This window comes from Osmerus mordax, chromosome 4, assembly GCF_038355195.1.
Source record: "Osmerus mordax isolate fOsmMor3 chromosome 4, fOsmMor3.pri, whole genome shotgun sequence".
NCBI lineage: Eukaryota > Metazoa > Chordata > Actinopteri > Osmeriformes > Osmeridae > Osmerus > Osmerus mordax.
The window spans coordinates 18,359,035-18,386,730 of NC_090053.1; the positions used below are offsets into that span (position 1 = coordinate 18,359,035).

Genomic DNA, 27,696 nt, shown 5'->3' on the forward strand with positions numbered 1-27,696 from the left:
GATACTGTTAACCATGTATACATAGATACACAAGTATGTATTCACAAATGTGTAAAACCACATTTATACACGTAGAGCCAAATGTACACAAATAAGGTTGAGGCAAATATAAACAGACAAGCTCCCCCACACACACACACACTAAACATTATATACATACTGACATGCACTGACACACATAAACATATACATAGATGTACGCACAAACACCACTGTAGCTTGAGCTGAAATTAACTGACGCTTTGAGTGAAAGTGTGTGGTCCTCCTGGGAAACGTTCTCTCTCTCAACGAAATGGAAAGTATTTGACCAAAGGCCCCAGGGTGATTCCCATACACAAACCCCAGATGACTCTGCTGTCTTCAGGTGTTCATAGGTGTCACAGGAAGGAGTAACAATAGAAGAAGCTGTCCATCTAGGGCGCGTCAAACAGGAAGTCCCTGTCAACAATGAGTTGGGCTGATATCATTGTTCCCCCAGAGTTTCTTCTTAATTAAACGGGAGGAAGTCTTCAGTGTGACACTGTTCCATGCCAAGGCCCAGATTCTTCAACAAACACGGGTCGTTTTGGAATGTTTGGTGAATTTATTAACCATTACATGTTCAGAGACCACCAGAGAACAGGTCAGCCCAAGAAAGGACACCTATTAAACTTGTTATGGAGTTCAAACTCTAACAAGCTCATGAAGCAATGCAAATGGAGGACAAAGGACAATTTGGTCTTTGGAGCCATCTCCAGTCTCCATCTCCATCAGCCATCTCCAGTGTAAGCTACAGATGATTGTCACTAATAATTCTTCGAAAATGTGTTCACTTGAGGCAACTCAAGGCTGTATTGACAAGTCCAGAACGCCACTCTGTCTGTTCTTTCACTTTAAGTACGGTATCAGACAATGGACAAACTTAACTGCAACTCCTCCAGCAAGGGAATCTACAAACAATGGAGGAGAGGACCACTCCAAACCACGTTGGATTGCATCACCCTCTGTCGACCCTTGGCTTCCGAGGAGCCCCAGAAAACAAGGCTGGACTGAAACAAGACAGAAAAACACTGATGTTCTCATTTCTGAAAACGTAGACATAACTACAACATGTGCCAAACAACCAGTGAGGCATTAACATCAACACATGCACTCACAAACACAAACACATGCACTCACAAACACATGCACTCACAGGAACTAAAACAAACACCTCCAAAACCTACTACCCTGGTCATCCAGACCTCCCTCAGCAAATGCTGGGCTGTTACAAATGGCCTGTGGGTTAATCCAGGGAATTTTTAGTTTGTATTGTGTGCCAGGTTGGGGGCCAAGAGAGCCCGTGTCGACCCCCCTGTGTTTCTGCTTCGCTGTCATCCACTGACCTGGCCTACTTTATTGTGTGTTTGTATTTCGCAAAGTGACCCAAACAAAAGACTGAACTCTCTATAGGCTTAAGCCTCAAACTTCATTCGCTTTGCATCACAAAATGGGATGCAAAATGGTGGACAAAAGACAGACACACACACAAACAGGTGCAAACCAACACACATGCAGTATGTACTGTATATCATCACTACATATCTCTGCTCAGAGGCCTTTAGTTAAAATGAGGAAAAAGAAAGACATGTTTTAAAGATGGAAACAGAATGTGAAAAGACAATGAGAAGTTGACATTATCAAGTGCATACTGCCAATAAATAATACAACTGCTGCAATTGAGCTTTTTGAAATGTTAAAGTCGACTCAGCATTAGGCAGCTTTTAACACAATGATGTTATCCTTGTATGAACTTGTTTATGGGGATTTAAAGGGCCGCATTACTGGTAACAGATCAAAAGCTCATAATTGCTCACTCAGAATGACCTGATACATAACGACTTTAACAATCCTGCAAAAGGGAATAGGAGTCTACTATTCAACTGCACAAATGCTCAATCAGCAGTTGAATCTAGATTGTTTGAGGACGGGACTTCGGCTTGATGTGTTTGCTGTGCCCTTGGCAGGACAGCTTTCTGTACGGGGCGTGGGCCTTCTTTTGCTTCAGAGAAGTCACAGGTCCCACACGCAGTGAGCGCTACTGGCGAGCGTTCTCACCGCGGTGAAGTGAAAATGGGAGTCGTAAAAGAGAAATCCGAGACCAGTATAATTATGGACGAAGACGAGTTCAACAGATCCATAGAACCAATTCTGTCGAAAAAAGAGAAAATCTACTTTGCGCCACCGGACAGGGACCCACATTTTATAAACGCGCATTTAAAGGTACAGTAATACTACCTCTCATAGTGCGCAACAGGTTTCGGAGTAAAACAAGTAACAGGGGATACAAATCGTACACGGTATCTCTCTGACAGTAATTGTTGAAATATGTTCTTAATTGTCTATGAATTTGTCAATCATGCTTGCACTTTAACTCTACGTTGTGCTGTAGGTAGCCTACTGGTAAGTGGGCTGTGCGTTTTTATTTGGCAACTGTCCACTAAACTTCTTATCCTCTTCGCGGTGACGTTGATTATGATTTATGAAGTATTGTTTTTCATATGGAGGTAGGCTATGACATAAGTTTGTTTGGTTCAACAGGTCAGCTTTGACGATGTCATCGCGGAGCCCAGCTCTGCCCACAGCTTTGACAAAATATGGATAGGAAGTCACGCAGTGTTTGAATTGACGAAATATGTATTTTACAAAACACTGACCGCAGTCTTCGCCATCCCGATGGCCATCGTCGCCGGGATTGTCTTTGGGGTCCTGAGCTGTATTCACATCTGGTATGCCAAGCAAAAGTATTTAGGTTGTTAGTGCTTGCTATAACTGCTCTCTAAGTCTTTGCAGACTGTTTTTCTTGTCAAACTGGCATGAGCGTCCTTTTTCTTAAGGTCATACCTTACAGGTAGCCGACAACACTGAGACTCTGACTGGGACGTCTAATATTGACCTCCCCCCCCCCCCCCCCCACACACACACACACACAACCACACACACACACACACACACACACACAAAACCCAATCAGATTGTTGACATTCTCATAGAATTTCAACAACTCAGTCTATTTTGAGTAAAGTATGGGCATTCCATCAGATAAACATTGTGACTGTACAGTAGGGTTTTAGTCAGTTTAAATATCACAATCATCACTGTCTATCTGTGTTGATTAACTGATATCTCATTGTGTGATTTAGAAGTGTTAACTGGTTATGATGAATTATACATAATGCTTGGGATGGAACACCCACAGTATAACCAGTGATCGCAAACCACCAAGGTGTGTTTGAGTTGATGTGTATAATGGTGTGTGCTACGCAGCAGTGTTGTTTGAGGGTACATTGAAAGGGATGAACAAAATCCAACATGTGAAATTGATCTCTGCAGGGTGGCGATGCCTTTGGTCAAGGGCTACATGGTGGTCTTGCCCTCGGTCCAGGTGGTGTGGAGAAGTCTGATGGACACCTTTGTGGCTCCACTCTTTCTCAGCATGGGCAGGTGCATGTCCTCTGTCCAGCTGACAACCACACACAACTGAGGCCTACAGTAACTCTTCTGCCAAGATGCACATTTGGGGACAGAATAAAGTATGGTATTGACAGTTATATATACTTAAGGTCTTTTTTAAAAGCCATACAAACAATTCCGACTGAAGGTGTTGGGAATCCAAATAGAAGCTTTTTCTGAAGCCATAGACTCATTTTAGAAACATTTACACATGGCCTACCTATGCATCAGAACGCTCTGAGCGACCATATAGGTTAACAGGGTACTACAAAATAATTGGAAGACATTCCATATTTTTATTTTGGGAATTGAATCTTTACTGGAGGGAGGGTGAATATGAATCTGTCTTCTCAGAGTTTGTGCAGACTTTTTGAAGAGCATTAACTGTGGATACAGTGCACAAAGCAAATATTATTTGCTGTCTTGACCAAAATGTTCATGTCGTTCGATAATTATTTATGCTTAAAGAATATGTAAAATGTATTTGTACTAGACAAGAGCAGCAGTGTTCTAGATGTGTGGATGTTTATATAAAAATAACTTAAGAGTAAGAATTCGAAATGTAATATGTGTTTATAGGTTTAGTAAAGCTTTTTATATATATATATATATATTGTGTATATTAAAACTTTTGAATCAACACAACTAATGCATACTTTTACAGGTAGAATTTCCTTTGGTTCAAATCTTTTGCTACTGTTCATGCTGATCTCAATATGTATTTGAAATATTCTAAATAAAGTCTGAAATGTATTAAAATCCCTCACAGAGTTGCATTTTAAACAGAAAGTTAAGAAAGAAACCGTCTCCAAAAAGAGCAATCTTTGCTGAATCTTCCTGACAAGAGCTCACATGAGTTGTAGCTGAGTCTAAATCTTCAGATGTTTAGTGGGAAGTCAACAGCCATGCCACAGGTGCAGACCCGGACCCTTAGGCAAGTGGCTTACTATCATTATTATCCTTTTCGTTACTATTATTGCAGCTCACGACATAGCCTGGACAAGAAAGTGACACAAGAAGTCACACAAAATCTTGTATGTTGTTTAAATTGACAGCAAAGTCCAGTGAATCGGTCAGTGCTTTCTTTTGTGGAGCACTGAAGCAGATGACTGCCAGACAGTTGACAGACTGCAAACCACAACTCTGTCTAAACTTGACTATTTACCTCTGAGTGGAAATTTGAGGTCTGATTGTGTCATAGGACACAGGTGTAAGGCTGTGGGTGTCTACATTTCTCTCTCTCTCTCTCTCTCTCTCTCTCTCTCTCTCTCTCTCTCTCTCTCTCTCTCTCTCTCTCTCTCTTTGTCTAATGAAACAACAATAAACCTAGTTCAGTCAGACATTTGTTAAAATCAAGCGTTCTTTGCCCAATATTCATTTGTCCAGTTTTATCTATGTGCAAGTGTTTGCCAGAAGTGATGAGGTGAGCTGAAATAAATATCTTGGTGCCAGAGCAGTCATGAATCACTGGAACTCACGATTGCATAAGAAACTTTCCTACACAGTAAAGCAATGTGGGTCTGTGGAACATCACCTGGGGCATAGCTGATAACCAACAACAGGTCTGCAAAGTTTTCACAGTTAGCCTACAGTTGCCATTTGCAAATATAAAATTTTGAGTTACCAGTATTTTTAATTGCACATTCATAAAGCATGTATTAAGTTTGTTAAGTATGTTGCAGTGATATTAGTTTGAAGCTAGTTGATCATATTCAGAAAAAGCATAGCCTATGACTTTTTGATGCTTTGGTACTATACATTGTGTAAGCTTTACAACACCAAATCTATTAACTTGGTAGTCTGACTGCTCAATATTGACGCTCTGTTCTAAGCTACTGACTGTTTCAAGCAATAGGTGTGATACTGTATGATAGCTGTTTATGTCTACTTACTTGCTTCAGTAAATTGAGACTGATTGTTCAATTAGAATGGTCTGATGAGTACTAAATAAAGAAAACAAACTACAATGAATTAAACTTAGAAAAAAGGGATATCTTATAGCACAGGCCCCAAGTCCATTGAAATGTATGGGCAAACCCCAACACAGGGGATGATGTATGGATTTGCTCCATGAAAATGAATCACATAGGCTATATTTTCTATCAGAATGTGCTTTTTGCAGTCATATACCAAAAGGTCTAACACCAGGTTTTTGGTGCACTCTATGCTAACTCAGTCTCAAGATGAGAACATCTGGGCAGTCAAGGAATCAAGCTAGAGACAGAAAACTAGATTACACTGAACGTCCGACTTGCCACAGTACATATCCAAAAGGTTTGCCAGATGTTTGTGTGTCTTGAGAGAATATTGTGAACATGCCGTAGCCGTAGGCCTTTAAATGTGCATATTAATATTTCTTATTTACAATTATCTATGAAAGCCTTTTTTGTTTTGTTTGTTTGTTATCGGTTGTTGTGCCACACCCAGCATCCAACACTCATAAACAATCTGTGAGCAAAATAAGATGTTAATCTACCGCCCCCAACCTAAGACATTGATTGCAGAATGTCAACAGACTGGCGTGACCAGTGAAAGCACCCCTGAATGCAGGGCAAATCAATATTTCAGCAGCCAGGAACGCCAAATCTGACGGATATTTTCAAATAAACACAATGCCAAACATAACCCACACATGTTTAGAATCACGTAAATTCTCTAATACACGCTGTTAGTGATTTCTTGAGTGGCAGGTTAATGGAAGATGACTACGGTGGATGCTTGTCTACACAGGTGAATTTGACAGTCGCCCATTCAGCTCAGAGACGTGCCGATATTTTCGTCGACTCAACTGTTGTTTTAAGCAACTTAAAGGCAGCAATCGAGTTGGGTAACATCAGTATCCTTGGATAAGACGTAGCAGTAACTCGTCCCCACGCCTCCTGGCTGACTTCCTTTGCTAAATACATTATCTTGCCTCTACAACATCGGATCCTTGTATCACAGTACCTCAGTCAGGACAGCATGACTGGCGGACTCAAGGGCGGCGAAACAGACGAGGTACGATGGTTTTATTATGAACTTTGGGGTCCTGTCATGTTTTATTGGTTTACAGTTGGTTTACAGTTATCGTCAGTTTATGATAAGTTTGTTGTCTGAATGCCGAAAAGCGTATTCTGTTACTCATGCACCCCATTTACAAATGGAATGCCAAGAAAAGATTGGGAAACTACCCCTACAGAACTATTTACCAAGAGCCTCGTTATCTTTTTGGCACATCGTCGTGAAAGTTACTACAACTCCTACTGGGCAATGTGCAATCCCAGCGCTCAACCATTAGTGGTGACATTTGAAAACGTATTTAGGTTATATAAATATATATTTCACTATATTTGAATCTCACTTTGAGGGTGTTACGCACAATACTTTGTTGTGCGTAGGTGCCACAGGTCCATACAAACATCAAAAGGTGTTCAAGTTATGTGTAAGTGAAAAGGGGGTAATACAATTTCTGGCGCTTTGTTATTTGTGAATGTGTATAATTTGGGTGAAATTTGAGTGAAACAGGTTCTAAGTAAATCGACATCGTAGTCCATCTTTACATGTGAGCGCTTAGTGAGGACCCCTTGCGGTAAGTCAGATATCTGCAAATGAGGGGTGTGGTGCTTCACTTTTATCCATTTAAAACCACCCAGACTGGCGCAAGCTGCAAACTTGCGCTCCAGGCAACTTTCTCACTGACCATAGCCTAAAACTAATTCCCAATTTCTTCTCTCTCCTCCCGGTCACAGGAATTTCCACATTCGCCGTTTATCAGGAAACAAGGGAACATTTATAAACCAAATAACAAAGAAATGGATAACGACAGTTTTAACGAAAAGAAAATGCAGGACATCCACACAAAAGAAATTGACCTGGTAAACCGGGATCCTAAGCACCTGAACGACGACGTTGTAAAGGTGAGTTAAACCCTACCTCCGTAGCCTACTAGGCTGAACAAATGAGTTTTTTCATTTGGCCTATTTCAGTAAATGGCACTGTTGTGTTTAATGGTGTCTATCATACGGGTTTGTCATTTGGGTAACATTGTACTAGTGTCGTCAAATGATTTACAGTATAGTAACCCTATAGTACGGACAAATAAATAACCGTTTGAATATCAAATTAGCACTCTAAATGCATGGGCTTCACCAGTGTGCTGTTTGTCCCGTGGCTTTCCAGCGCAGCTGTCAGTTTAACTTATTTTTATTGAAGCCTGAGCTGAAACAGTGTCATCGTTTAATTGTATGAGAGGGTACAGCAACAATCGAAAACACAAAGTTAACGTTATCGTTTCGTCTCTATAAATGTGTTTTTCCTTGCCCCGTTGTCGAATAAGACGAAACACCACTAATTTCCTGTTGGAAAAAAATCCTCTCGTTTTATGTAGTCACCGACTGAGTTGGCTCACTGGCTGTTCAGAATTCCTTTCAGAGGACCAGCCGACCACATGAAGTGTATGTTTATTTTAAATAGGAGCCTGTTGAGAGACACTGTGTAGCAGCAGCAGCAGCACAGATGCAGTGATAACCACCTGTCATGCGTGTAGTGAGAACGGCAAGTACCGGCTGCTAGGGGCAATCTCTGGTCATGTCCAACTGGGCGGTATTCATCTGCTTGGTGGGTAACCCCCCTCACTTGTTTGAAGGGATGACCTATGCCTTTGTGAAAATAAGGAAACACCCAAGTAGCTGGAGCAGAGGCAGAGCCAAGAGAATTCCCTCTCCACTGCAACATGACCCCCCCTCCCACACACAGACACACACTCCACACACACAAATCCACGCGCACACACACACACTACCCCACCATACCAGTAATTTTTCAAAAATATTTCACTCGGATTCCCTGTTCAAAGGATCAGGACAAGTACTGTGACCATATGTGCATTATGACCTCTGCGTTTGTTCTTCTACTGTGACTCACTGAGTCAGCCTCTTAAGGGCCTTGAATTTAATGCAGCTCTAATGAATTACCCCCTTTCAATTCAAGTCTACAGAGCACTAGTGTACCCATTGAAATCACGTGAACACATTTACGTAAGCCTGTAGGGCTTTTTGCTTAGAAGTATGTCTGCCAGTGGGAGTGTATTTGCTACTCTGTTAAGTCGGAAAGGAAAAAGGGATTGTCCTTAAAACCTATAAGGCAATTCCCTGTAGCAATGGACATCCACGCACTCTTATCTTCACTTTGTAAGAACCTTGTTGAGCAGCTTCATTACTTTCTGGGATTGATTTTAAAGTCAGACAGCTGCACTCACTCTGCTGGCCATATGAAAGAAGCATCGTGGTTGAAGTACATGCAGAGTTGGCCGTGGCAATTTTCCTCTCATAAAATAGGCGTCCTTGTATAGAACAGCGGATTGGCTCTAGCAGCAAGCCCACAACCAAGAAGAGGAACCGTGGGGCCAAGAAGACAAGGCCTTGCCGACGCGTTAACCAGCAGCAGCAGCGCCTCATGATCTGATCTCTCCAGTGTGTGTGTGTGAGTGTGTGTGTGTGTGTGTGTGTGTGTGTGTGTGTGTGTGTGTGTGTGTGTGTGTGTGTGTGTGTGAGAGAGAGAGAGAGTTTGTGAAGGAGTGGGTTGGCCAACTGTGGTTGTTTCCAACACGACCTATACATCGAATGGAATAGCACACATTATACTGTCAAGTACTCTATGGCAAAGGAGTCTAGTATTCTTGTTGAGAGAAACTGTTTAAATTATAGCCTAAATGACATCAAACAATACTCTTGAAGTTTGAACCCTCCCCCCGTGGTTGAATGTTTATGCTATCCTAGAGAAGACTTTCATTTCGTCCCTACTAAAGTTATACATAGATACTCCCGTGAGTGTGAGCCTAAAAGGGTATGGAAAATAGAATTGGATGTTGCCAGTTTTAGTAACAGAAATGCGATTTATATTACAGGGCCCCTTAGACTACAGTCTTTCTGTCATATCTAAACACACATTTAAGGTTACATGTTCTGGTTGCCATAATTACAGACAGAAAGTTGATTAAATGGTTGAGTAGGAAAATGTCTTTTTGAAATGGCTATGACTGCAGATACGTTTCAACACTGACGTTCGACAGGAGTGTAAGTGTCAGAGGGACCTACAGGTGATGGATAAACATAATTCAAGAGAGAGAAAGAGAGAGCGTTTACAGAGAGCATTGCAGAGCTCTGAGTCATGAGGCCCTGGCATGGCCTCTGCTCAGTATCAGTCCTTACTGTTAGGAATGTGCTGTGGTACTTGGAAGAGCTAGGGAGAAAGGAGGACTGGATGGAAGGTTATCCACAGTAGTCCGTAAAGTATGTTGTGTGTCAAGCAGTAATGGATGGCCCAGTACACCTCATTAGGACTGTGTTTTCAATGGAACACATTTGACAGTTTTCATGTCATTTTTGCATTTTTTCACAGTCTGGAACCAATGCAAAAGTTGCTTTTCATATAAATTTGAATTTGCCTTAAATCTTTAATCAGCATTTTTTTTTAATGTCGTTTTAGATCTGTTTGACATTGTGAAAACATTGTCATATTGTTGATTATAGCTGCTATGTCCTACACTGCTGATCGGTCATTTTTGCTGACTTGAGTGACAAACAAATGTACTTACATCATTACCTACCGTCACATCAATGTGATTGATAATCACTTGTGATTGAATGTGATTGAATATCTCTTACATCAATGACCCCTGTCTGTTCCCTTGTCCCCTACGACAGGTGGACTTTGAGGACGTTATTGCTGAGCCACCGGGCACTTACAGCTTTGATGGCGTGTGGAAGGCAAGCTTCACCACGTTCACTGTGACCAAGTACTGGTGCTACAGGCTGCTGACAGCTCTGGTGGGCATCCCCCTGGCACTGATCTGGGGCATCTTCTTCGCCATCCTGTCCTTTGTGCACATCTGGGCAGTGGTACCATGCGTCAAGAGCTACCTGATTGAGATCCACTGCATCAGTCGCGTCTACTCCATTTGCATGCACACCTTCTGCGACCCCCTGTTTGAGGCGATGGGAAAGTGTTTTAGCAACATCCGCATCAGCACCACCAAGGAGGTGTAGTGGTTGGAGTTGGAGGAAGGAGAGGGGGTCGAAGGAGGATGACAGGGAATAAAGATAGGGGGGGGGGGGACCCACAATACTTATGGAGGGAAAGAAGAAGAATATAAGATAACATCTCTAACATGGAGAGTTTAGACGTTTCCAGTGCTGGGCCCATATAGTTGTTGGAGATTTAAAGGGTTGGAGTCACATAGCACCGGGTCCTGTCTTCAAGTGTATTGAAGATGTTTTTCTCTCCCTCTCCACTGCTGGTTCAAGCAGGGGGGGGTTGGCCTTTGTTGTTTTTCTTTGTTATTGTTCATGTTTTCATTTTTTGTCAATCTTCATTTGTTTATGTTTATCATTGCAGGAGTGTCGTGCCAGGCTCCTCTCTGCATTTTGACTTGTTAGTGTCCCAGCCCCTCCCCATTTAATTTCCATTACTTCCTTCGATTCCTATGCAATGTCTTGTGATCTTGTAATGATAGCTTGTAAAATGGGGTCAGCATTAACTGATGGGCTCATGGGACAGGTTGTCAATATTGCTGCCCTTTCCGTATCTGGCTGGGGGATGTGTGTTCGGGGCTTTGTGGTGGTGTTGCGAGGGGTTGACCCTGCCACTGGGGACATAGCTGACCAATTCTACCTGACGCAGCAAAACAAGAAGCCAGCAGCCAAACAGAACAGAACAGAACTTCTCTCAGAACGGCCCTCACTGTCAGTCCTCTCCAACACCCCTCCCCCCTCCCGACATGACCACCCCACCTTTGCCTGCCTCCCAGTCTAACACACTGAACCTGCCCTTGTTTCTGCATACACCCCCCCCCCCCCATACCCCACCACACACACCAACACACATAAAGACACGCACATGCTCGCCATGCACAACTGTCATCACCCTGCCAACACACTGTATGCCTGTACAGCCACTAAGCAAGGCAAACTGCTTTGTGGGGCCATCGTCATAGCAATCACTTTCTGTCTCTCTCCCTCCCTCTCTCTCTGTCTCACTTTCTCTCTCTCTCTTACTTCATCGGCATCTGCTCTGTAGTACATATCAAGCAAGAGAGCCTTAAGTTTCACAAGCCAATTCATGGTATTTGTTTGTATGTGACAAAGAATGTCAGCCTTTGAATCTCAACAAAATATCACTTGAACTTACAGTAAATAACACCTTGGATATCTTTAACCATTTGATGCCTTTTCATCTCTGGCAAGGCTCAGAGCGTAAACATTAATAAAGCCTTGTTATAGTTTATGGTAAACACATGCTTTTTTCTACACTTATAAATAACTTTGTTTTGGAATTCATTCAATTCTGTCTTTATTTTTCCAAGTTCCCAACCTTTTGTCAATCCCTGACTAGTTTGTTCAAATGCTTTGCCTGCCCACTGTGAACATGTGCTGGCAAGGAAGAGCGTCAAGCTGATGCGTCCAATCCCTGAGACTGCTGGTAATGGGGATGTATTTAATGCTGATCTGAAGCTCAGTTTGACTCAGTCGAATTTTGTCTACCTGTTTATTATAGCACATGTTGCTTGAATGAGTTATTGTTAAAAACTCAAAGGTATTTTTATATACAATTATTTTCCCTGCCTCCTTTTACTGCTTTTACTGTACAGACTGTATCTCACATCACGCTGTGCACATTAAAATGTTATATAATCCAGTCTGAATCTCCCATTGTCTTTGTCAGAAATCAAAGCATGAGTCTGTTATTGTTGGTAAACAAGCTCTGTTTCCTATATATGCCTACAGTAAGCCATTATACTGTAACTCCCTGAAGCACAATAGTACACCTGTGGCTAAGCTTTTGGTTATAGTTTAGATGAAAAGATAGAGATATGATATTTTATAGTAGAAGGCCACAGGTTGAACTAGTTGCAGTCTCACCCAAATGTTGGAAGTTTGCTTTTCTGATTTTGCATCATCAAGTAAAGTGAGCAAACTTTGATTACTGTATTTCAGAGTTAAAATGTTCTAATAAGAATGCTATAATATATAAACTATGCAGTTTGCCGTTACAAACTATATAAACCTAAATAGTTTGAGCCCAATCTCTTCTGCTACTTAGATACAAGTATAAATAGTTATGCAATGCAATGCAGGCATTACATTTCGATTTGCAACAGTATTTTTAACCTTTAAAACAGATTTGTAATTATTTCTTATGTTTAACTAAATGTTTGGATATGTTATACTACTCCATGGATACTTTTGATTACTTTAAGGTGTTTAATCAGATATTATACATCGACAAGGTAAACAGGCCCACTGCCCTACGTAAAATGGTACCTGTGAGAACTACACACGAGTTTGACAGTGTATCATATGGGACTAATTCAATCTTATTTGTATCATGAGTAATGTAATCATAATTAACTGAATGAACAGCATGTACTGGCAAGAATCTCATTTATTGCCACAGCAATGGATTTGCAATGGGATCCATGTGTAATTCTCACTGACCATCATAATAAAAATGTTTTCCCTGTGGTTAAAATGCTCTCAAATGAATCAAACTAAAATGAATCAAGCATGAATATCCACATTGTAGTGAGATACAAACATCTGTTGTAATACGAACTATATATGTACATAATGACAGTCAAGGTGAAAAGAACATCAGTCCAGTGCTTCTCACAGTTATGCAAAACCAGACATCACAGAACAACAGAAAACAAGAAGACCTGTGTTGATCGATCAATTATCTGATGAGCAAGACAGGTAGGATTAGAAAATAAGATAGGAAACAATATGACACGTTTTTTTACATTGTTTTCGGCCTCATATTTTCTGTCACCCTTAGTTGATCAGCTACCCTCCTTGGGACTTGTTTTCGCATAGTCAATTGGGATTGCAGTGCAGTGGCACCACCTGATGGTAAATTATATGAATACCAATAATCCCATGCAGCGAAAATATTTCAACCTGCACTAGGGGGCTGTATAGTGCTGTATGACTCTATGCCTGAACATGTCATCACCCCTCCGTCTGGCAAGGAAGGGTCTATCACGATGTGTGTCTGCCAACTATGTGGTTGTGTTACAATATCGAATACTAGGAAACAGTACTGAAGTGAAATTATATTTATTGCTTAAGAAATAAATGTTTGCCACAAAGCAACAAGGGTACTGTGAACGGTGCCCAAGGAAAGTAATGAATAAAAAAGTATCCTTACCACCTTACCAAAAGATCTACAACAAACCCATGGGGAGGCACTGTTCCTAGCGTAGTGTTTATAATAAAGTTACGGCTATGTAATGCATCTTACCTCTCCCTTGTCCCTGTGCATAGAAATAAAACACTTTAGCCTACCGTGTATACGGTCAAATTGTAATAAGAATAAACTAGTGCAAATGGCTCACTAGCCACTATGAAAGTGACCACAGTAAAACACATAAGGACGACGACAACTAGAACAAATAGAACAAACACACCAACAACGACTTCAGAATAGAGGACAGTTCACAAGTGGACTTGTGTATTTGAGGTCCTAACTGAAGACACTTCGGCATATCATCATTCCCTACCGACAAACCATCAGCTGCTGTTGTGTACCAAATAGTAACGAAGACAGAATCTTACTCTGATGTCATACAGCAAGAAGTCTGGCAGTGAGTCGTCCTTCCCCTCCCCTCCCCCCCCCCCTCCCCCCCCCCCACCCCACCCTGTGTCTGGGTCTTCTAATCACGCCACCTCAGGCAAATGTTTTTCCCCATCTCTCCACGGCACACCTGGTTTCCCATGCCCTCACTGGGTGTTATCTTGTCTGTCTGCTAGTATTATGTGGCCAACTGCTAATCCACTAACTTGGAGAGGGAGTGAAGAGTAGGAGGGTAGAGTCATCTACCATCATCTGATCCTAGTGAGACACCTGCCTTGTCCAGATGTATGAGTTGAATGGAAGCCCGAAACCACAGTTGGATTTCAGCAATACGAGCTGGCTTGTTTTGGAAAGGCTTCCCTGAATAGACAAGTGAACAAGGGTATTTTAAGAGCTCTTCAGGACGTCCCGTAAACAATTTAACAAGACCAGCAAAAACGTTGGCATGCAAAACAGAGTGTGCTATAAAGAAGGAGAATGTAGAGATTCAGCAGTGTTTTCGACAATCAGGTTCTCCCTTCCTAACAAAAAATTGTGTGTGTTTACTTAAAGAAGCAGAGGCTTATATTTCTAACCCCAGGGATATGAGTGATAAGCCTTCCTGAATTTGGATGCAGTCCATGTCTTAGAGCCCATGTCTTTCCACTGATGGGAACACAAAATACCCTATTGCCTTTATTACATACACGGCATAGCACTGATGTTTGATATGAACAATTTCAGGACCGGTGAGATTTCATCTGAAGACGGCCACACAAGCAGATATAGGGGAGAGTTCCATCTTATCAAGGAACAACTTTCTCTTCCACCACTGGCGTTCTCTCACGCTGTAATAGCAGATTGAGATCTTTTGATTTCCTATTTCATTACGAGTGCACCTCCAATGTGCAAACAGGCGATGATCCCTGAAAGACAAGTCCGCTCGCTCATCCTGACATGCACTCCACCTTTGACCCCCATTTTGGATGTCCACATTCACGTATCTCTTATTTAACACCCAAAAAGTGTGTTTTTATTACTTAGGCTTTAACATCGGATTATTGATCTTGATCACCCCTACCATCAAACCAAGTTGTTGAGGCGGTGTGATAAATCACAGTTACAGCCATGAGTTTAAGGAGCTCCAGGAGGTATATGGTGGGTCCATCTGCAGAATGAACAAACAGAGGCCTCTAATGGGTCAACAGCATCAATCAGAGTTTACAGTAGCAAAATGTCCCTGGTCAGCAGTTAACCTAGCTTTGTATTGACCAGCAGACGATAAATAACCCAGACAGACTTGGTTAGTTATCAGGGATGGACAGTGTATTCATTGAATCAAGATTGAGGATTGCTATGCTTATATTATTCCAAGTCCTACTTTGGCATTCAGTGGCTGTTCACTCTGTGCCTGTCGTATTGTATATTTGACGCTGTTAAGTTAAGCCCACAGGTTCTATTCAGGTAGAGGTTGTGGTGCAGTTTGCATTATGTACCAGCAGATGGCATTAAATCTAAAATGAGCCAAGCCACTGTTCATTTTTGAATGACATTGGCAAAACATTTGCAATATGCCTCCAAACATGACTGATACTAAATCTGCTGTGTGTTGTCTGCAATCACACTTTCACACACGAACCGCTTTGCAGGTTATGTGGCAGATGCAGATCATTCTTGGGAAGCCTGTCATATGGTGGAATTTCCAGATTTGACACACAAACAGCTCATGATTACAGTGTATGTTTGTGAGGTTGACCACCAGAGTGGCCTTCTCCTTCAGCTGCTGCCCCTGGGAATAGTGACCCCACCAACAGTCTGATACCACACGAGTCACACACTCCTCGGGCTAACTTAGACACACCCCACTGTCAGGCACACCCGTGGCAAACATACCCACAGGTACTGGAAAACATGGTTACTAATTCAAACACAGGATGTTAAGCCAACAAAGTGGGGGTGCATTGACTGACTGTGACTCACATTAGACAGGACAGCACTTGAATTTGGAGAGACATTTTCATAGAAATCTAGACAAAAACTTAGCAATAAAAGTGTTCCAAGCATGGGTGTATGTACAATACTGCATGGCAGTGCCCAAATTTAACCAGCACGAGTGAGCAGAAGCGTTCAGTGTTTTTAATTCTGTTCAGAATTATAAGAAGAAGACACTAAAACTAGTTCATGCTTCTTTTAAGAAAAGCTGTATGGCAAAATAACTTACAGTAGCTTATTAACACTCAATCTACTCTGTTATCATGATTTTACAATTCACTGCTTGTCAGGAAGCAGGACAAAGAGATTGTTGTACTGCCTGCTGTGATTCATGGGTGACACTCAGTTGGGTTAGCCTTTAAAATCTTACCTCATTTTTACGGCTGAGAGAGTCGTTTTGTGAAGATCTAAAAGACCGTATCAATGTAGTTCAGTCAAGTAAAATTCCGTGTAGTTATTTGGTCTTAAAAGTGTTTTGTGAGTCTTTGTATTATTTTGGAAAAAATACAAAAACTCATTGTCATGAAATGGCATTCATATTTAATTATATAGCCTATAGAAATATGTATTTGCTTATATATTTGCACGCTACTGTCACCTCAACTCCCGCGTCTTATCACCTCGAGCTACGCAAGCAGTAACCCAGAGAGGAGGAGCGCAATTTACGTGGAGAGAAAAACAGAGGTTCTTGAATGCCAGTGTGACCTACACATCCCTCTCATGAGTCACAGGTTCACACACTTTGCGCCCGAGTTGAGTGACTGTCGGACGAAACGTGGAAACTGGGAAAAATTTGTGCTGGAAGTTGTAAAACAATTAAGAAACTTAACCGCATCAATTTTGTCTTTCGGATGTCAAGAAGTCTATGCGCGCGAGTCTCACTTGTGAGGGAATCCCGAGGAATATGCTTTGAGCCATAAACAAACACAAAAGTAACACATTGAAAGTCCAGGCAGGTAAGCTACGTTTGAATGTTTTTCAATTAATTAGCACATTTTCCAACGGATACGCGTAACTTATCCATTAGAAAGTGAGCATTGACTTGCTTTGATGTAAATTCAATAACTCAATGAAACTGTAGCCTAAATTTTACAGTTAAAATTGAATGATTATGGACAGACATCTAAGTTAACTTCAGACGGGCGATATTGCCCAAAATATTCTCCATCAGAGAATTTCCCAAGAGAAGATTTTCCATCAGAGTAGACCATTTCTCCGAATAAAATACTACAGTCACTCTTGGCTGTATTTGCCTATTCTTTCCCTGTTCGAGAAACATTTAATATAACGGAACTTTGCAGGTGCCATGTAACAATATGTGAAGTAAATAGCTGTGTTTGTGTGTGCTTTTCTAGACCCCCTGCTCATAACTGTATCGGCTTCTAATTATAGCAATCCATGACTAGATAGGCGCACCTGCAACTGTGTTGGAATATCTTGTCTGCTAAGGCTACTTGATATATCCAATGTCTCTTTCTTAAGTGAAGTTAAATATTTCGACAGTCATGATGTGCTATTGTTCATACACATACACAGCTAGTTTTTCCTATTTTTTTCTTCAGGGTATGAGATCAAAACCATTTATTATTAAGTAGCTTGCAAATAAGTGTGAATCAAAATGTTTTTTGTTGTTGATGTGGTGTGCACCGTCTCTCTCTCTCTTTTGCTCTCTCTCTCTCTCTCTCTCTCTCTCTCTCTCTCTCTCTCTCTCTCTCTCTCTCTCTCTCTCTCTCTCTCTCTCTCACTTTCTCTCTACCAAAGCACTGAACCACATAAGTGGTGCTTGACCAGTGGCAGTCCCTCATACGTCATGAGTTTAAGTTACAGTTACTTTACTGCGGGACACTAAACAGAGTTCCATTTATCACACTTAGAATTGCAATTGTCTCCCTCTTTAAGTTTTCAAAGGTTTCCTTGCATACACAGAATGTAATTGTTCCACTCACTCACGATGCAAACAAGTGAGATCAGACATCTTTTTGGTGCCTTGTTTGTGTTACAGTATGAATGTCCAGAATAAGTAAATACTCTTGTTCTGAAAATCTCTCTCTGACTTATTTTTTTGACAGGATGAATATCTACTTGTGTGACGCCATTCACATAGTCTTCCTACTCTGGACTATGTGTCCTAAGGTAAGGGCCCAATGTGAGGAACCATTAGAAAAGAAGCTCAACCTATCAGTGACCTACGATCTCCCTAGCTTTGTGGCAGACACTCCCATACACAATCTCCTGACCTTTGAAGGTGCTGTGTATGTGGGGGCTGTCAACCGGATCTATGCTCTCTCTGAAAACCTGACAAAAATGTCTGAATACCAAACTGGGCTTGTGTCAGAAAGCCTGCGATGTGGTCCTTTGCGGGATGGTTCCGAAAAGACCAACATGGTGGACAACATTAACCTGGCCATGCTAGTAGAGACCTACTACGATGATGAGCTGTTCACCTGTGGCTCAGCGGACAATGGGGTTTGCCGAAGTCATGTGCTGGAAGACCGATGGAAGGTTGACAAAGCATCTCAATGCATGTATTCACCCAAGCCCAGCGGTGGAGGTCTACAGGGCTGCCCCGACTGTGTCGCAGGGGCCTCGGGGGCACGTGTACTCAGTGTGGAGAGTGGAGGTGTGGTCCGCTTCTTCGTAGGGAACTCCGAAATCCCTGGAGGTGGAAACCCATCCCTCTCAAAACCCCAGCAGCACCACACCATCTCTGTGCGTGAAATGAAGGAGACCCAAGACGGCTTCAATTTCTTCTCTGACCAGTCCTACATGGATTTAACTCCGCCGTCGCGTGGGAACTACTACCTGCGCTACGTCTACTCCTTCCAGAGCGGCCCTTACGCCTACTTCCTCACGGTGCAGCAGGAGGGAAGGGACTCCCGGACCTACCACACCCGCATCGTCCGCACGTGCTCCTCGGACGCCGAGCTGCGGCGCTACGTGGAGATGCCTTTCGAGTGCATCACCACCAGCCGACGACGAAGGCGTTCGGCGGAGGGGATCGAGGTTTTCAACGTGCTGCAGGCGGCCTACGTGGCCAAGGCTGGTCGCGACCTGCAGAGAGACATGTCCCTGAAGGAGGGCGACGATGTGCTATTTGCCACCTTCGCCAAAAGCAAGCCGGGGTCTCCGGAGCCCATCGCCAGCTCGGCGGTCTGCGTCGTCTCCCTCGCCGACATCAATGACATGTTTCTAGACAAAAATATACGCGAGTGTCACACCAAGCAGCTCTACCACTTCACAGGATCTGATGAGAAGCGCTGCTACAACGCAGTAAGTGTTTTGTATTTTTTGTAAGAAAAGTTCCACAAAAGCATTAGAAGTCCATTAAAACCATGATAATCCAAGCTTATATATTCTAAAGCAATGCAAAATGATAATTTTGTCCAAAAATAAGAATGCGTCATTGATGATGATTTGTTGAATGAAGGTTTGTAGAGGTAAGGAGGTATGAGTTGTTTTCAAGCATATGGGATAAACTTAATTGTTTGTCCTTTCTCTCAATACCCTCTGACCAAACACTTTCCACTTCTTCTTACTCTTCTAACATCTCCCTTTGTCGTCCTGCCTCCTCTCCATGCTCTAATCAATCAGCATTGATCGAATCAATCAGTTAAACCATATGGTCAATACTGACATGAATTATCCTGCTGACAACCTTTTTAGAACACCTGCCAATATCTGCAGCAGGCTTGCTTCCCTCTGACTCCATCATTACCTAATGTCTATGAGCGTGTGCAGGTCCACTCAAACCAAATGAGTCTGTTAAAAGGGAATGACAAGTTAGGTATTGTAGAGTTAAGACGCAGGGGGGATTGAGGCTTAGTAAAAAGGAAAGCAGTGAGATCGGTGTGTCAGCGGGATGGCTGGATCCCGCTAGGTGGAAGATCCTGTGACCCTTTCACTGAGGATTCTGGGAAAGCTCTGTCTTTCATAGCTCTACACCATTACACTCCAAACTTTAGTCCTTTTGATGCTCACCTGTCCTCATTGTTTGGTAAATATTTACTTTGGTTATGTTTGACAAAGCAGTTATCTGACAAACCGCAAAGATCATGAGGTCATATTATGACACTCTACTATGTACTATTATTCTATTTACTAATTGGTCTATGACAGACAGAGGACGACATTCATTGCCTGAGGTACTTGTTGCACCGCTGTATAATATTGTCACAACTGAATCTATTTCTCCATTCTCCATTTCACTTCATATATGAAAACATTACTACATTTTGTTCTGGGCAGCTGTTATGTGTATGACCCCATTATTATTGTTTTAGTTTCTGAGTCAGTCTCTCCTGCTCTGGGTTTCACTCAGAGGAAAATGATTCGTTATTTTGCTCTTTAAAAAATATTTTTTTATAACCCTAACCCTATCTCTATTGTACAGTGTTTGTACCTCTTTTATGTCAAACATTTATGGAAGTTGCCAACAGTAGACCAGAACAGATGGTTTTGTAAACCGGGCAGTTATCATCAAGAACTGGCCAGACGTTTATTGATGAAGGCTTGATCTTGTTTTCATTGTATGGAATAGAGGGATCCTTATCTAATAAATGTATGAGTCTTGTTAAGCTGCATATGGCAGATAGGCTCTCTTATCAAACAGTCGACCTGAAGATAAGCTAGGCCATAAAATCATAAAAGTTCAAAGTGGCATACTTTCAATGTTTTTATCATATGGTCAGTTCAACTCCAGTTACGCCAGAGACCTCAAATAGGAATTCAAAGGAGAGAAGAAATCCTTTGCAGGAGCATGTTTGATGTAAGTAGGGGTTGTCAAGTCACGTAAACCTCTCAACCAAGCCTTTCAGACACTGAGTGTTGCATGATAAATGACATAATGATAAGAGGCTCGCTGTTGTATACATGCAATAGAGAAAGTCTGTTTCCAGAACTTCTCTTCGAATTCCCTCACAGCTCGCTCATATGAGTCTCCAGGGTATATTTAGACCTGAATCCTAAAGAAAGATCAAATGATCTGTCCTCTCATTAGACTTGTGCAAGATTCTTGAAACGGTATTGACCCTATTTGTGTGCTGCTCCGTGACTTTAGTAGTTAAAATAAGACACTCGAAGATGCTTAGTAAGGCAATGGAAGTTTCTGGGAGATGGTAAGGGTTTGGACTGTCGCTAGCAAGCCTTGCTCACTTGCTTAAAAGTCTAATAACGGTTAGGGGAAAGGGCCTGTTGACGCTAAAAATAACAAACGGCCACATTTAAGGTCAAAATTATCATTAGATTACCATTGATTTGTGAGAAACCACCCAAACACTAATTGGTTTTAAATTTAATCTGGAGCCAGATTGATTGCACTGCACAATATAATTCTCCATCAAATACGCATTTGATCGACAGTCATTTTAATTAGCCCCGTTTTAAATAATACAATGTTTGTAAACATAACAATCTTAATCGAGTCTGATTCCAAGATACAAAAAGGATTTATATCCCAGCATCAAAGGCATTGCATGTTATTTTTTAAGGATAGAGCAACCATAGAGTAAGTGCTGCTGCGAATCATTGGACTGTAGATGTCACAGTAGGCGCCTCACATGCCTCGGCCTGCTGGTGCCTGCTACTAGCTGGTTGAGCAGAACCATCGCAGGACTGCTCGTAGGTGGGAGAGAATCCAACTCCCCAGAAAGGAACAAAAGAATGAAAATACGTCTTGCCTCATCCTGTCCTCCCGCTTAGAATGTGAGAATCTAGGGTTTTGATAAGGTGTGAGTGTGTGGGTGAGTAGAAGTGTGTGTACGCACACAGATTGATCAGATATGATGTCAGGTTAAGCTTATTGTGTGTCCGTGTGTTTGTGTGTGTAGGGGGGGTGGGGGGTCTGTGTGTGTGTGTGTGTGGGGGTGGGGGGGGTCTGTGTGTGGGGGTGGGGGGTCTGTGTGTGTGTGGGTGTGTGTGTGTGTGGGGGGGGGGTCTGTGTGTGTGTGTGGGGGGGGGGGGGTCTGTGTGTGTGTGTGTGGGAGTGGGGGGTCTGTGTGTGTGTGTGTAGGGGGGGTGGGGGGTCTGTGTGTCTGTGTGTGTGTGTGTGGGGGGGTCTGTGTTTGTGTGTGGGGGTGGGGGATCTGTGTGTCTGTGTGTGTGTGTGGGGGGGGGGGGTCTGTGTGTGTGTGTAGGGGGGGTGGGGGGTCTGTGTGTGTGTGTGGGGGGGGTCTGTGTGTCTGTGTGTGTGGGGGGGTCTGTGTGTGTGTGGGGGGGTGGGGGGTCTGTGTGTCTGTGTGTGTGTGTGTGTGGGGGGGGTCTGTGTGTGTGTGTAGGGGGGGTGGGGGGTCTGTGTGTGTGTGTGTGGGGGGGGGTCTGTGTGTCTGTGTGTGGGGGGGGGTATGTGTGTGTGTGTGGGGGTGGGGGTGGTTGTTACAGTTTAAAGTGTCTTCATCTTGGTCTCACACATGTACACACACAGACTTGCCCATTACTGAATGTTGGGTAAAGCCCTGCAGCTGCATGTTCCTGCAGTTCCCTTCCCCTCCCTCAGTGACTCCAGTCCATTGTGGTGTTTCACTAGGAGCCCGTGCCCAGACATGCTGTATGCATGAAGAAAGACCTGGTCACCTCTATCACCAGCTGCTACGGGTGGCTAGGCACCTGGCATCCAGCTGCCAGCTCACCCTACCTCTCTCAACACCTGTAAGGAAGACTCAAAGCCATTCTAATCAAATGCATCACTACAGTCAAATCAGACTGCATCGTTTTCGATGTTTCATCTGATTCTGTTGTTGTTCATGCTCGGAAATCTGACCCATTCTAGCACAGGTCATTCAAATCCGTAAGCGACAACTAATTTAGGAATTTACAATTGCACAACACTGGCTATTGTTTTGTGCTTCGTTCCTGACAGAACAAGACTTTTAATTCTCAGTGAACAGATATTTTGTGTTGATCGAAAGAATTACCTCTGTGGTAATTGTGTTTTCTTATTATGCACATAGTTAATGATTTATACTTTACGGCTATGTTTGCATACCTTATCTTTATAACCCAGATAGACAGAGCTCTAGTAACTACTGAAACCGTCTCTGCTTGCAACCTGTCTCTGTAAAGGAAACCTTTACACAAAATTGCCCCTTAGCTGGGCCTACCCTTACCAAGTCTGTGGCATGTCAATATCCCCTTTCGACATGCCATTACAAATAAGACACACTGTCTGCATATCCTCCCTCTTCCCATACAGGATAGTGAAGCCCTGCTGCATCTCCCTACATCATTTGCCAATATGCCCTAAGGCACCACATGATACACTTGTTACGTGTCAGATGAGAAGCTTTTCTCTGTAGCGCTCATGAGTCAAGGCCCCAGTGCCATTCTTTAATCATGTTCTTGCCAGTCCTCCTACTCCCTGTCTCTCAACACGTTGATTTCCTGATAACTGGTGGAGCACACGACAAAGCCACAGACTTCAACTCAACCATTCAAGCTTAAAGGAACAAACAAAAATGTCCCACTCTTTGGCCAACCTTCTGATCTATGGCCTCACCTCGACCCCGACACTGCCCCCTCATTTCCTTGGCCTTATACCCTTAGACTATTGTCCTCCCTGTCTGAGCTGGCTTTACAAACATGGTCGTAATCACAAAAGTTGTTCAAGCGGAAAGTAGCCGGGACAGGCCTGCCGGTCAACTCTATGAACAAAGAAGCAGACAAAAGCTTCAAATACTGTTATAGATGTCCATAATGCTGTAGCACCCATTGGTCACTTATTAACCACATGGACGGAAGCAGTTTAAGTCTCGGAACCAGTCCATATAGTAGGGGGGGAAAGTTGGTCTCCGCCAACAATTTGACTTCAGTGTAGATTCTGGAGTTTATACACTTGTATCAGCCAGCTTAGTGGAGGGAGGGTAACACCAGACAAGAAATAGGACTCAAGAATAATAAACAGATAAAAGACACGGAAATAGTGGAGGTATGAGGGTCAGAGAGCTCATTTTATAGTGAACACAGAGAAAACAGAGATAAGACACAACAGCTGGTATACGGAAAAGCAGGCTGAAGATTACAAAAGGCCGTCCTTGTATATTATGTCATGTATGGCCCTTACAGTTTTCCACTCGGTCCAAGCACAGGACATGGGGAACACACACTGGGTGAAAAGGGAATATAGCTACAAGACTGCTAAACAAGAATCAATATCAATCAATATAGTCATGTGAAGATAACAATGCTATTAAAATGTATGATATGAATGAGGTAAGACATCACCTACTGTTCCAACACACCTTTGAGTGGAGAACTGGAGGAAATGGAAATGGCCACCCCACATCATTGGAGGCCATTGTCTAGACTTGATGCTAAACCCGACATTCTATTCAATTGAAAATCCTCACTCAGTGGAGATTGTGCTTCTATCTACTTAAGTAATGTAGGGGAATAAAATGAGCCCCCTTTACTCCTCCCTGTCCTCACACTTGGTGGGTTTTATCACCCTGGCACACTCCCAAACAATGCACAACAAACATGGTGGCTATCTAGCAAATCCCCAGGACACCACTGAGATTGCATCAAGAGGCTTTGAATGCCCCATGATTCAACCCTTTACTTTCAGTCTCTGAATCATATTTCAAAAGAAAAACAAGCCGACACCTGAAGGAGCTGAATTGTTTTGTATCGTTTGACCAGCTAATGAACCGTGCAAAGGTTTTTTGTTGTTCAGCTATGGTAGGGTTTTGTGGTGAAGATCTTCTTTACACTTAAACTGAACACCTTTTGCAAGTTTGTGTCTCGAATGCTGGGAGCCAGGCAGTTTGTTGTATTGAAACATGACCCAAAGTATCTGTAAGAGAATGAGTTTAGAGGTGTGAAAAAGCAGTAATCTGCATTATTGTGTTGCTGCAGAGCTTTCTGTGGACTGAGGCTATGCTAATTGTTAGTTTGCCTTTTGCTATGTATGTCTTGTTCTTTATAGATGTTGCTATGTAGCATTTAGCTGCTGTGTAAATAGAACTTATCAAAAACCATGAAAGGCCACCACCTGCAAGCTGTCATGAAAAACATTGAAACAAGTGTTTTTTTAGATCAGTTCTCGTAAAACCAGTCACTGTTCTGTGTGTTTCGCAAGACTGTTTGTGTTTCCATTCAACCTTGACCCTTTCCCTGTTTAAATACACGCTTTTGGCCATGTCTGTTCTTGTGTGTGGGTATGCTTTGCTTATATGTTTTTGTGTAGAAAGTTCGTCTGTGACAAGGCTTGACAAAAGAGATGGATAAAAGGGTCAGTGATCAAAAAAAGAAAATCCGACCACTGTTTTCCATTTTGCGTTGCCAGTTTCCAGATCGCAAGGCATGGTTTATCCTTATCCCCCCTCTCTGGTACCGGGGGTCTTGTTGGTTTTTAATATCCCCATGTCTGTCTCTGATTTGTATCCTAGCATAGTTTGGGTATGAATATCTTCCCTTATGCCAGGACAAGCTGCCCAAATCTCCTCTCATTCCAGAAGCTTCTATTCACACCCAATGCCCACCAATACCTGGCATTGTGACCCGGTTTGGAATCATGGGTTTACCGGGTGCATCCTTTTTAGAGTCTACTGTTTTATTCCTACCCCAGTTTGCTTTTGACTGCATTGTCTTGTATGTACAGGTCTTAATGGTTTTGTATGTAGGAAATCTGTCTTTTCCCTCAGAATTGGATCTCCCAAGAAATAAGAAACAGGGAGAAAGACGCTTAGATCCATTCATATACCCTGATCCGAATAGTAGTATGATGTCCCACAAAACCCCCATGGTTTTTACTCACTGTGAAGTCATCACTAAGAAGGTCCTGCCAAGAGTTTGTACTGGTGGGTGGAATTCATTATTCCACACTTTGCAAACCAGGAATTCCAGCAGTATGTGTCAAAATGGCTTTGAAACTGTTCATATCTTTACGCTCTTATGGTTTTCATCCTTGAGTAATTTCAATTGTAATCCAAGTTTCAATTGTTCTTTAAAGCTGATTATGTTTGATGTTTGACAGTTGCAGTGGTGCATGGTGTGACGCCCCTTGAAAGCCCCCACTGTCTATAGTGATTAATAGACAAACGCTAATAAATGATGGGCGCTAACTAAGAGCAGCAATGGCAACTCTAAATTATCCCCCATTTACGTTTGTCTGTTCCTTTAATTGAATGAGCATGTTGGTCTGGCGGCTGCAACAGTAAGTATGTTTGATAGCTGGACTGTTGCGTGGAAAAAGGATGCCACTTGTAAGGATAAGAGCGTCTGCTAAATGACTAAATGTAAATGTAAGAAACAGCTCTCTCCTCAACACGGATGACTAAGGACAACTGATCAAACAAACCTAAAAAAGTCTGTCATGCGCACAACTCAATATGTTGTTTGTCACACGGCTTCCTGAGTCATCACACTTTTGGTTACATTTAGTCATTTAGCAGACGTGACTTACAGTAAGTACAGGGACATTCCCCCCGAGGCAAGTAGGGTGAAGTGCCTTGCCCAAGGACACAACGTAATTTGACACAGCCGGAATCGAACCAGCGACCTTCTGATTACTAGCCCGATTCTCTAACCGCTCAGCCACCTGACTCCCCGTTAATGTACTATGTAATGCCTAACATCCTGCCTCAAGGGTTTGTTTTCTGTTGAGTAACCTATTAAGTATAAGGGGTATCTTAGTGTTAGCTTACTAAATGTCAAATACCTAGCCATAAAACAATGTCAACTTAATTACATTTTAATCTCTTAATGTTTAAGCTTAGGTCGAAGCAAAATGTTGCTTAATGTCTTTATGTCTACTATCTATAAATAACTATCTATAAATGACACTGCCTAATGTTATTACAGAACTCAAGTCACAGGACTGAAATATTGTCTTACTGGAAAGAATATGAATGATATTTATGGCCCCAAAATTACTCTCTTTGCTTTTCCTATCAAAAAGAAAGAAAGAAAGCAAAATAAATAATAACCCAAATCAAACAAAATCGTTGTACTTATATTTAGTGAGAGACAGAAGCCATTGCGTCAGGATAAATGGACTACATTCTTAAAGGTAATTATATTTTCTCCAAGATGAGCCAGGGAATTCAGGGTGCTGGCTCATCATTCACTGTGCCAGTTTTTTTGTGACGCTCGACCCAGGGATCTGGAGTCTGCATTGTTACCTCGGCAGGAAACCCCCAGAGAGCAACAAAAGCTGTGGCGATGACAGATTATTTGACTGTTCAACTGACCCATGCGGTCCAGTACTGCCTATGTGAGAGAGAGAGAGAGAGAGAGAGAGAGAGAGGAAGAGCGAGAGAGGAAGAGAGAGGGTGATGAGAGGAAATGGTGGGGGCAAAGAGGAGAGGGTGTGGAAAGGGGGATTGGAGAGGAAGGGTGGGGGAGCAAAACATAAAAAACCAAGAGGGGGGAGGGGGACAACAGGGAGCCTCGCAGCAACAGGTGCCTCCCCCCCCCTCCCCCCCGCTGCTTTTCTCCCTTGCTGAACCGAGACACTCAAAACGAGTGGCCGAGAAACAAAGGTGAATATTGTTCCGCTCGAGTTCGCCCCCTTATGTGAGGCCATTCTCGTTCCATGCCAGTGCCACCCTGGGCCTTATAATATGCTGACCCCTGACCCTGCCTGGCATGCAGAGGGCACCTACCAGCTGCACTGGGAGTGCCAGAGCCTCGTCTATCTTTTGTCAGCTT

The 27,696-nt window shown here is 42.7% G+C and overlaps 3 protein-coding genes across 3 annotated transcripts in view; all 3 read left to right on the forward strand.

The window, feature by feature from the left end:
• The first annotated feature begins 2,030 nt into the window (after positions 1 to 2,030).
• On the forward strand, positions 2,031 to 4,227 carry cav2 (caveolin 2). The gene is made up of 3 exons (XM_067235092.1): positions 2,031 to 2,241; positions 2,560 to 2,747; positions 3,352 to 4,227. Exons 1-3 carry the CDS (start codon positions 2,092 to 2,094, stop codon positions 3,500 to 3,502), a joined length of 489 nt encoding a protein of 162 aa, XP_067091193.1. The 5' UTR covers positions 2,031 to 2,091; the 3' UTR covers positions 3,503 to 4,227.
• Positions 4,228 to 6,244: 2,017 nt separating this feature from the next.
• Positions 6,245 to 12,144, forward strand: cav1 (caveolin 1). The gene is made up of 3 exons (XM_067235504.1): positions 6,245 to 6,468; positions 7,200 to 7,367; positions 10,155 to 12,144. The coding sequence occupies exons 1-3, from the start codon at positions 6,433 to 6,435 to the stop codon at positions 10,494 to 10,496; spliced, it is 546 nt and encodes a 181-aa protein (XP_067091605.1). The 5' UTR covers positions 6,245 to 6,432; the 3' UTR covers positions 10,497 to 12,144.
• A 4,761-nt stretch (positions 12,145 to 16,905) lies between these two features.
• met (MET proto-oncogene, receptor tyrosine kinase) overlaps positions 16,906 to 27,696 on the forward strand; it is a 38,670-nt gene continuing 27,879 nt past the window's right edge. Inside the window, exons 1-2 of the mRNA XM_067235313.1 lie at positions 16,906 to 17,009; positions 18,123 to 19,323. Of these exons, the coding sequence (XP_067091414.1) occupies positions 18,124 to 19,323 (1,200 nt within the window). The 5' untranslated portion in view covers positions 16,906 to 17,009; position 18,123. The remainder of the gene's footprint in view (positions 17,010 to 18,122; positions 19,324 to 27,696) is intronic.

Excerpts from the sequence above, each read along its gene's own strand:
- cav1 (XM_067235504.1), top strand. The coding sequence starts at position 6,433 with ATGACTGGCGGACTCAAGGGCGGCGAAACAGACGAG. Across the intron at positions 6,469-7,199 it reads AGGGCGGCGAAACAGACGAG|GAATTTCCACATTCGCCGTT; the intron begins GTACGATGGTTT and ends TCCCGGTCACAG. Across the intron at positions 7,368-10,154 it reads TGAACGACGACGTTGTAAAG|GTGGACTTTGAGGACGTTAT; the intron begins GTGAGTTAAACC and ends CCCCTACGACAG.
- cav2 (XM_067235092.1), top strand. The coding sequence starts at position 2,092 with ATGGGAGTCGTAAAAGAGAAATCCGAGACCAGTATAATTATGGACGAA. Across the intron at positions 2,242-2,559 it reads TTATAAACGCGCATTTAAAG|GTCAGCTTTGACGATGTCAT; the intron begins GTACAGTAATAC and ends TTGGTTCAACAG. Across the intron at positions 2,748-3,351 it reads CTGAGCTGTATTCACATCTG|GGTGGCGATGCCTTTGGTCA; the intron begins GTATGCCAAGCA and ends TGATCTCTGCAG.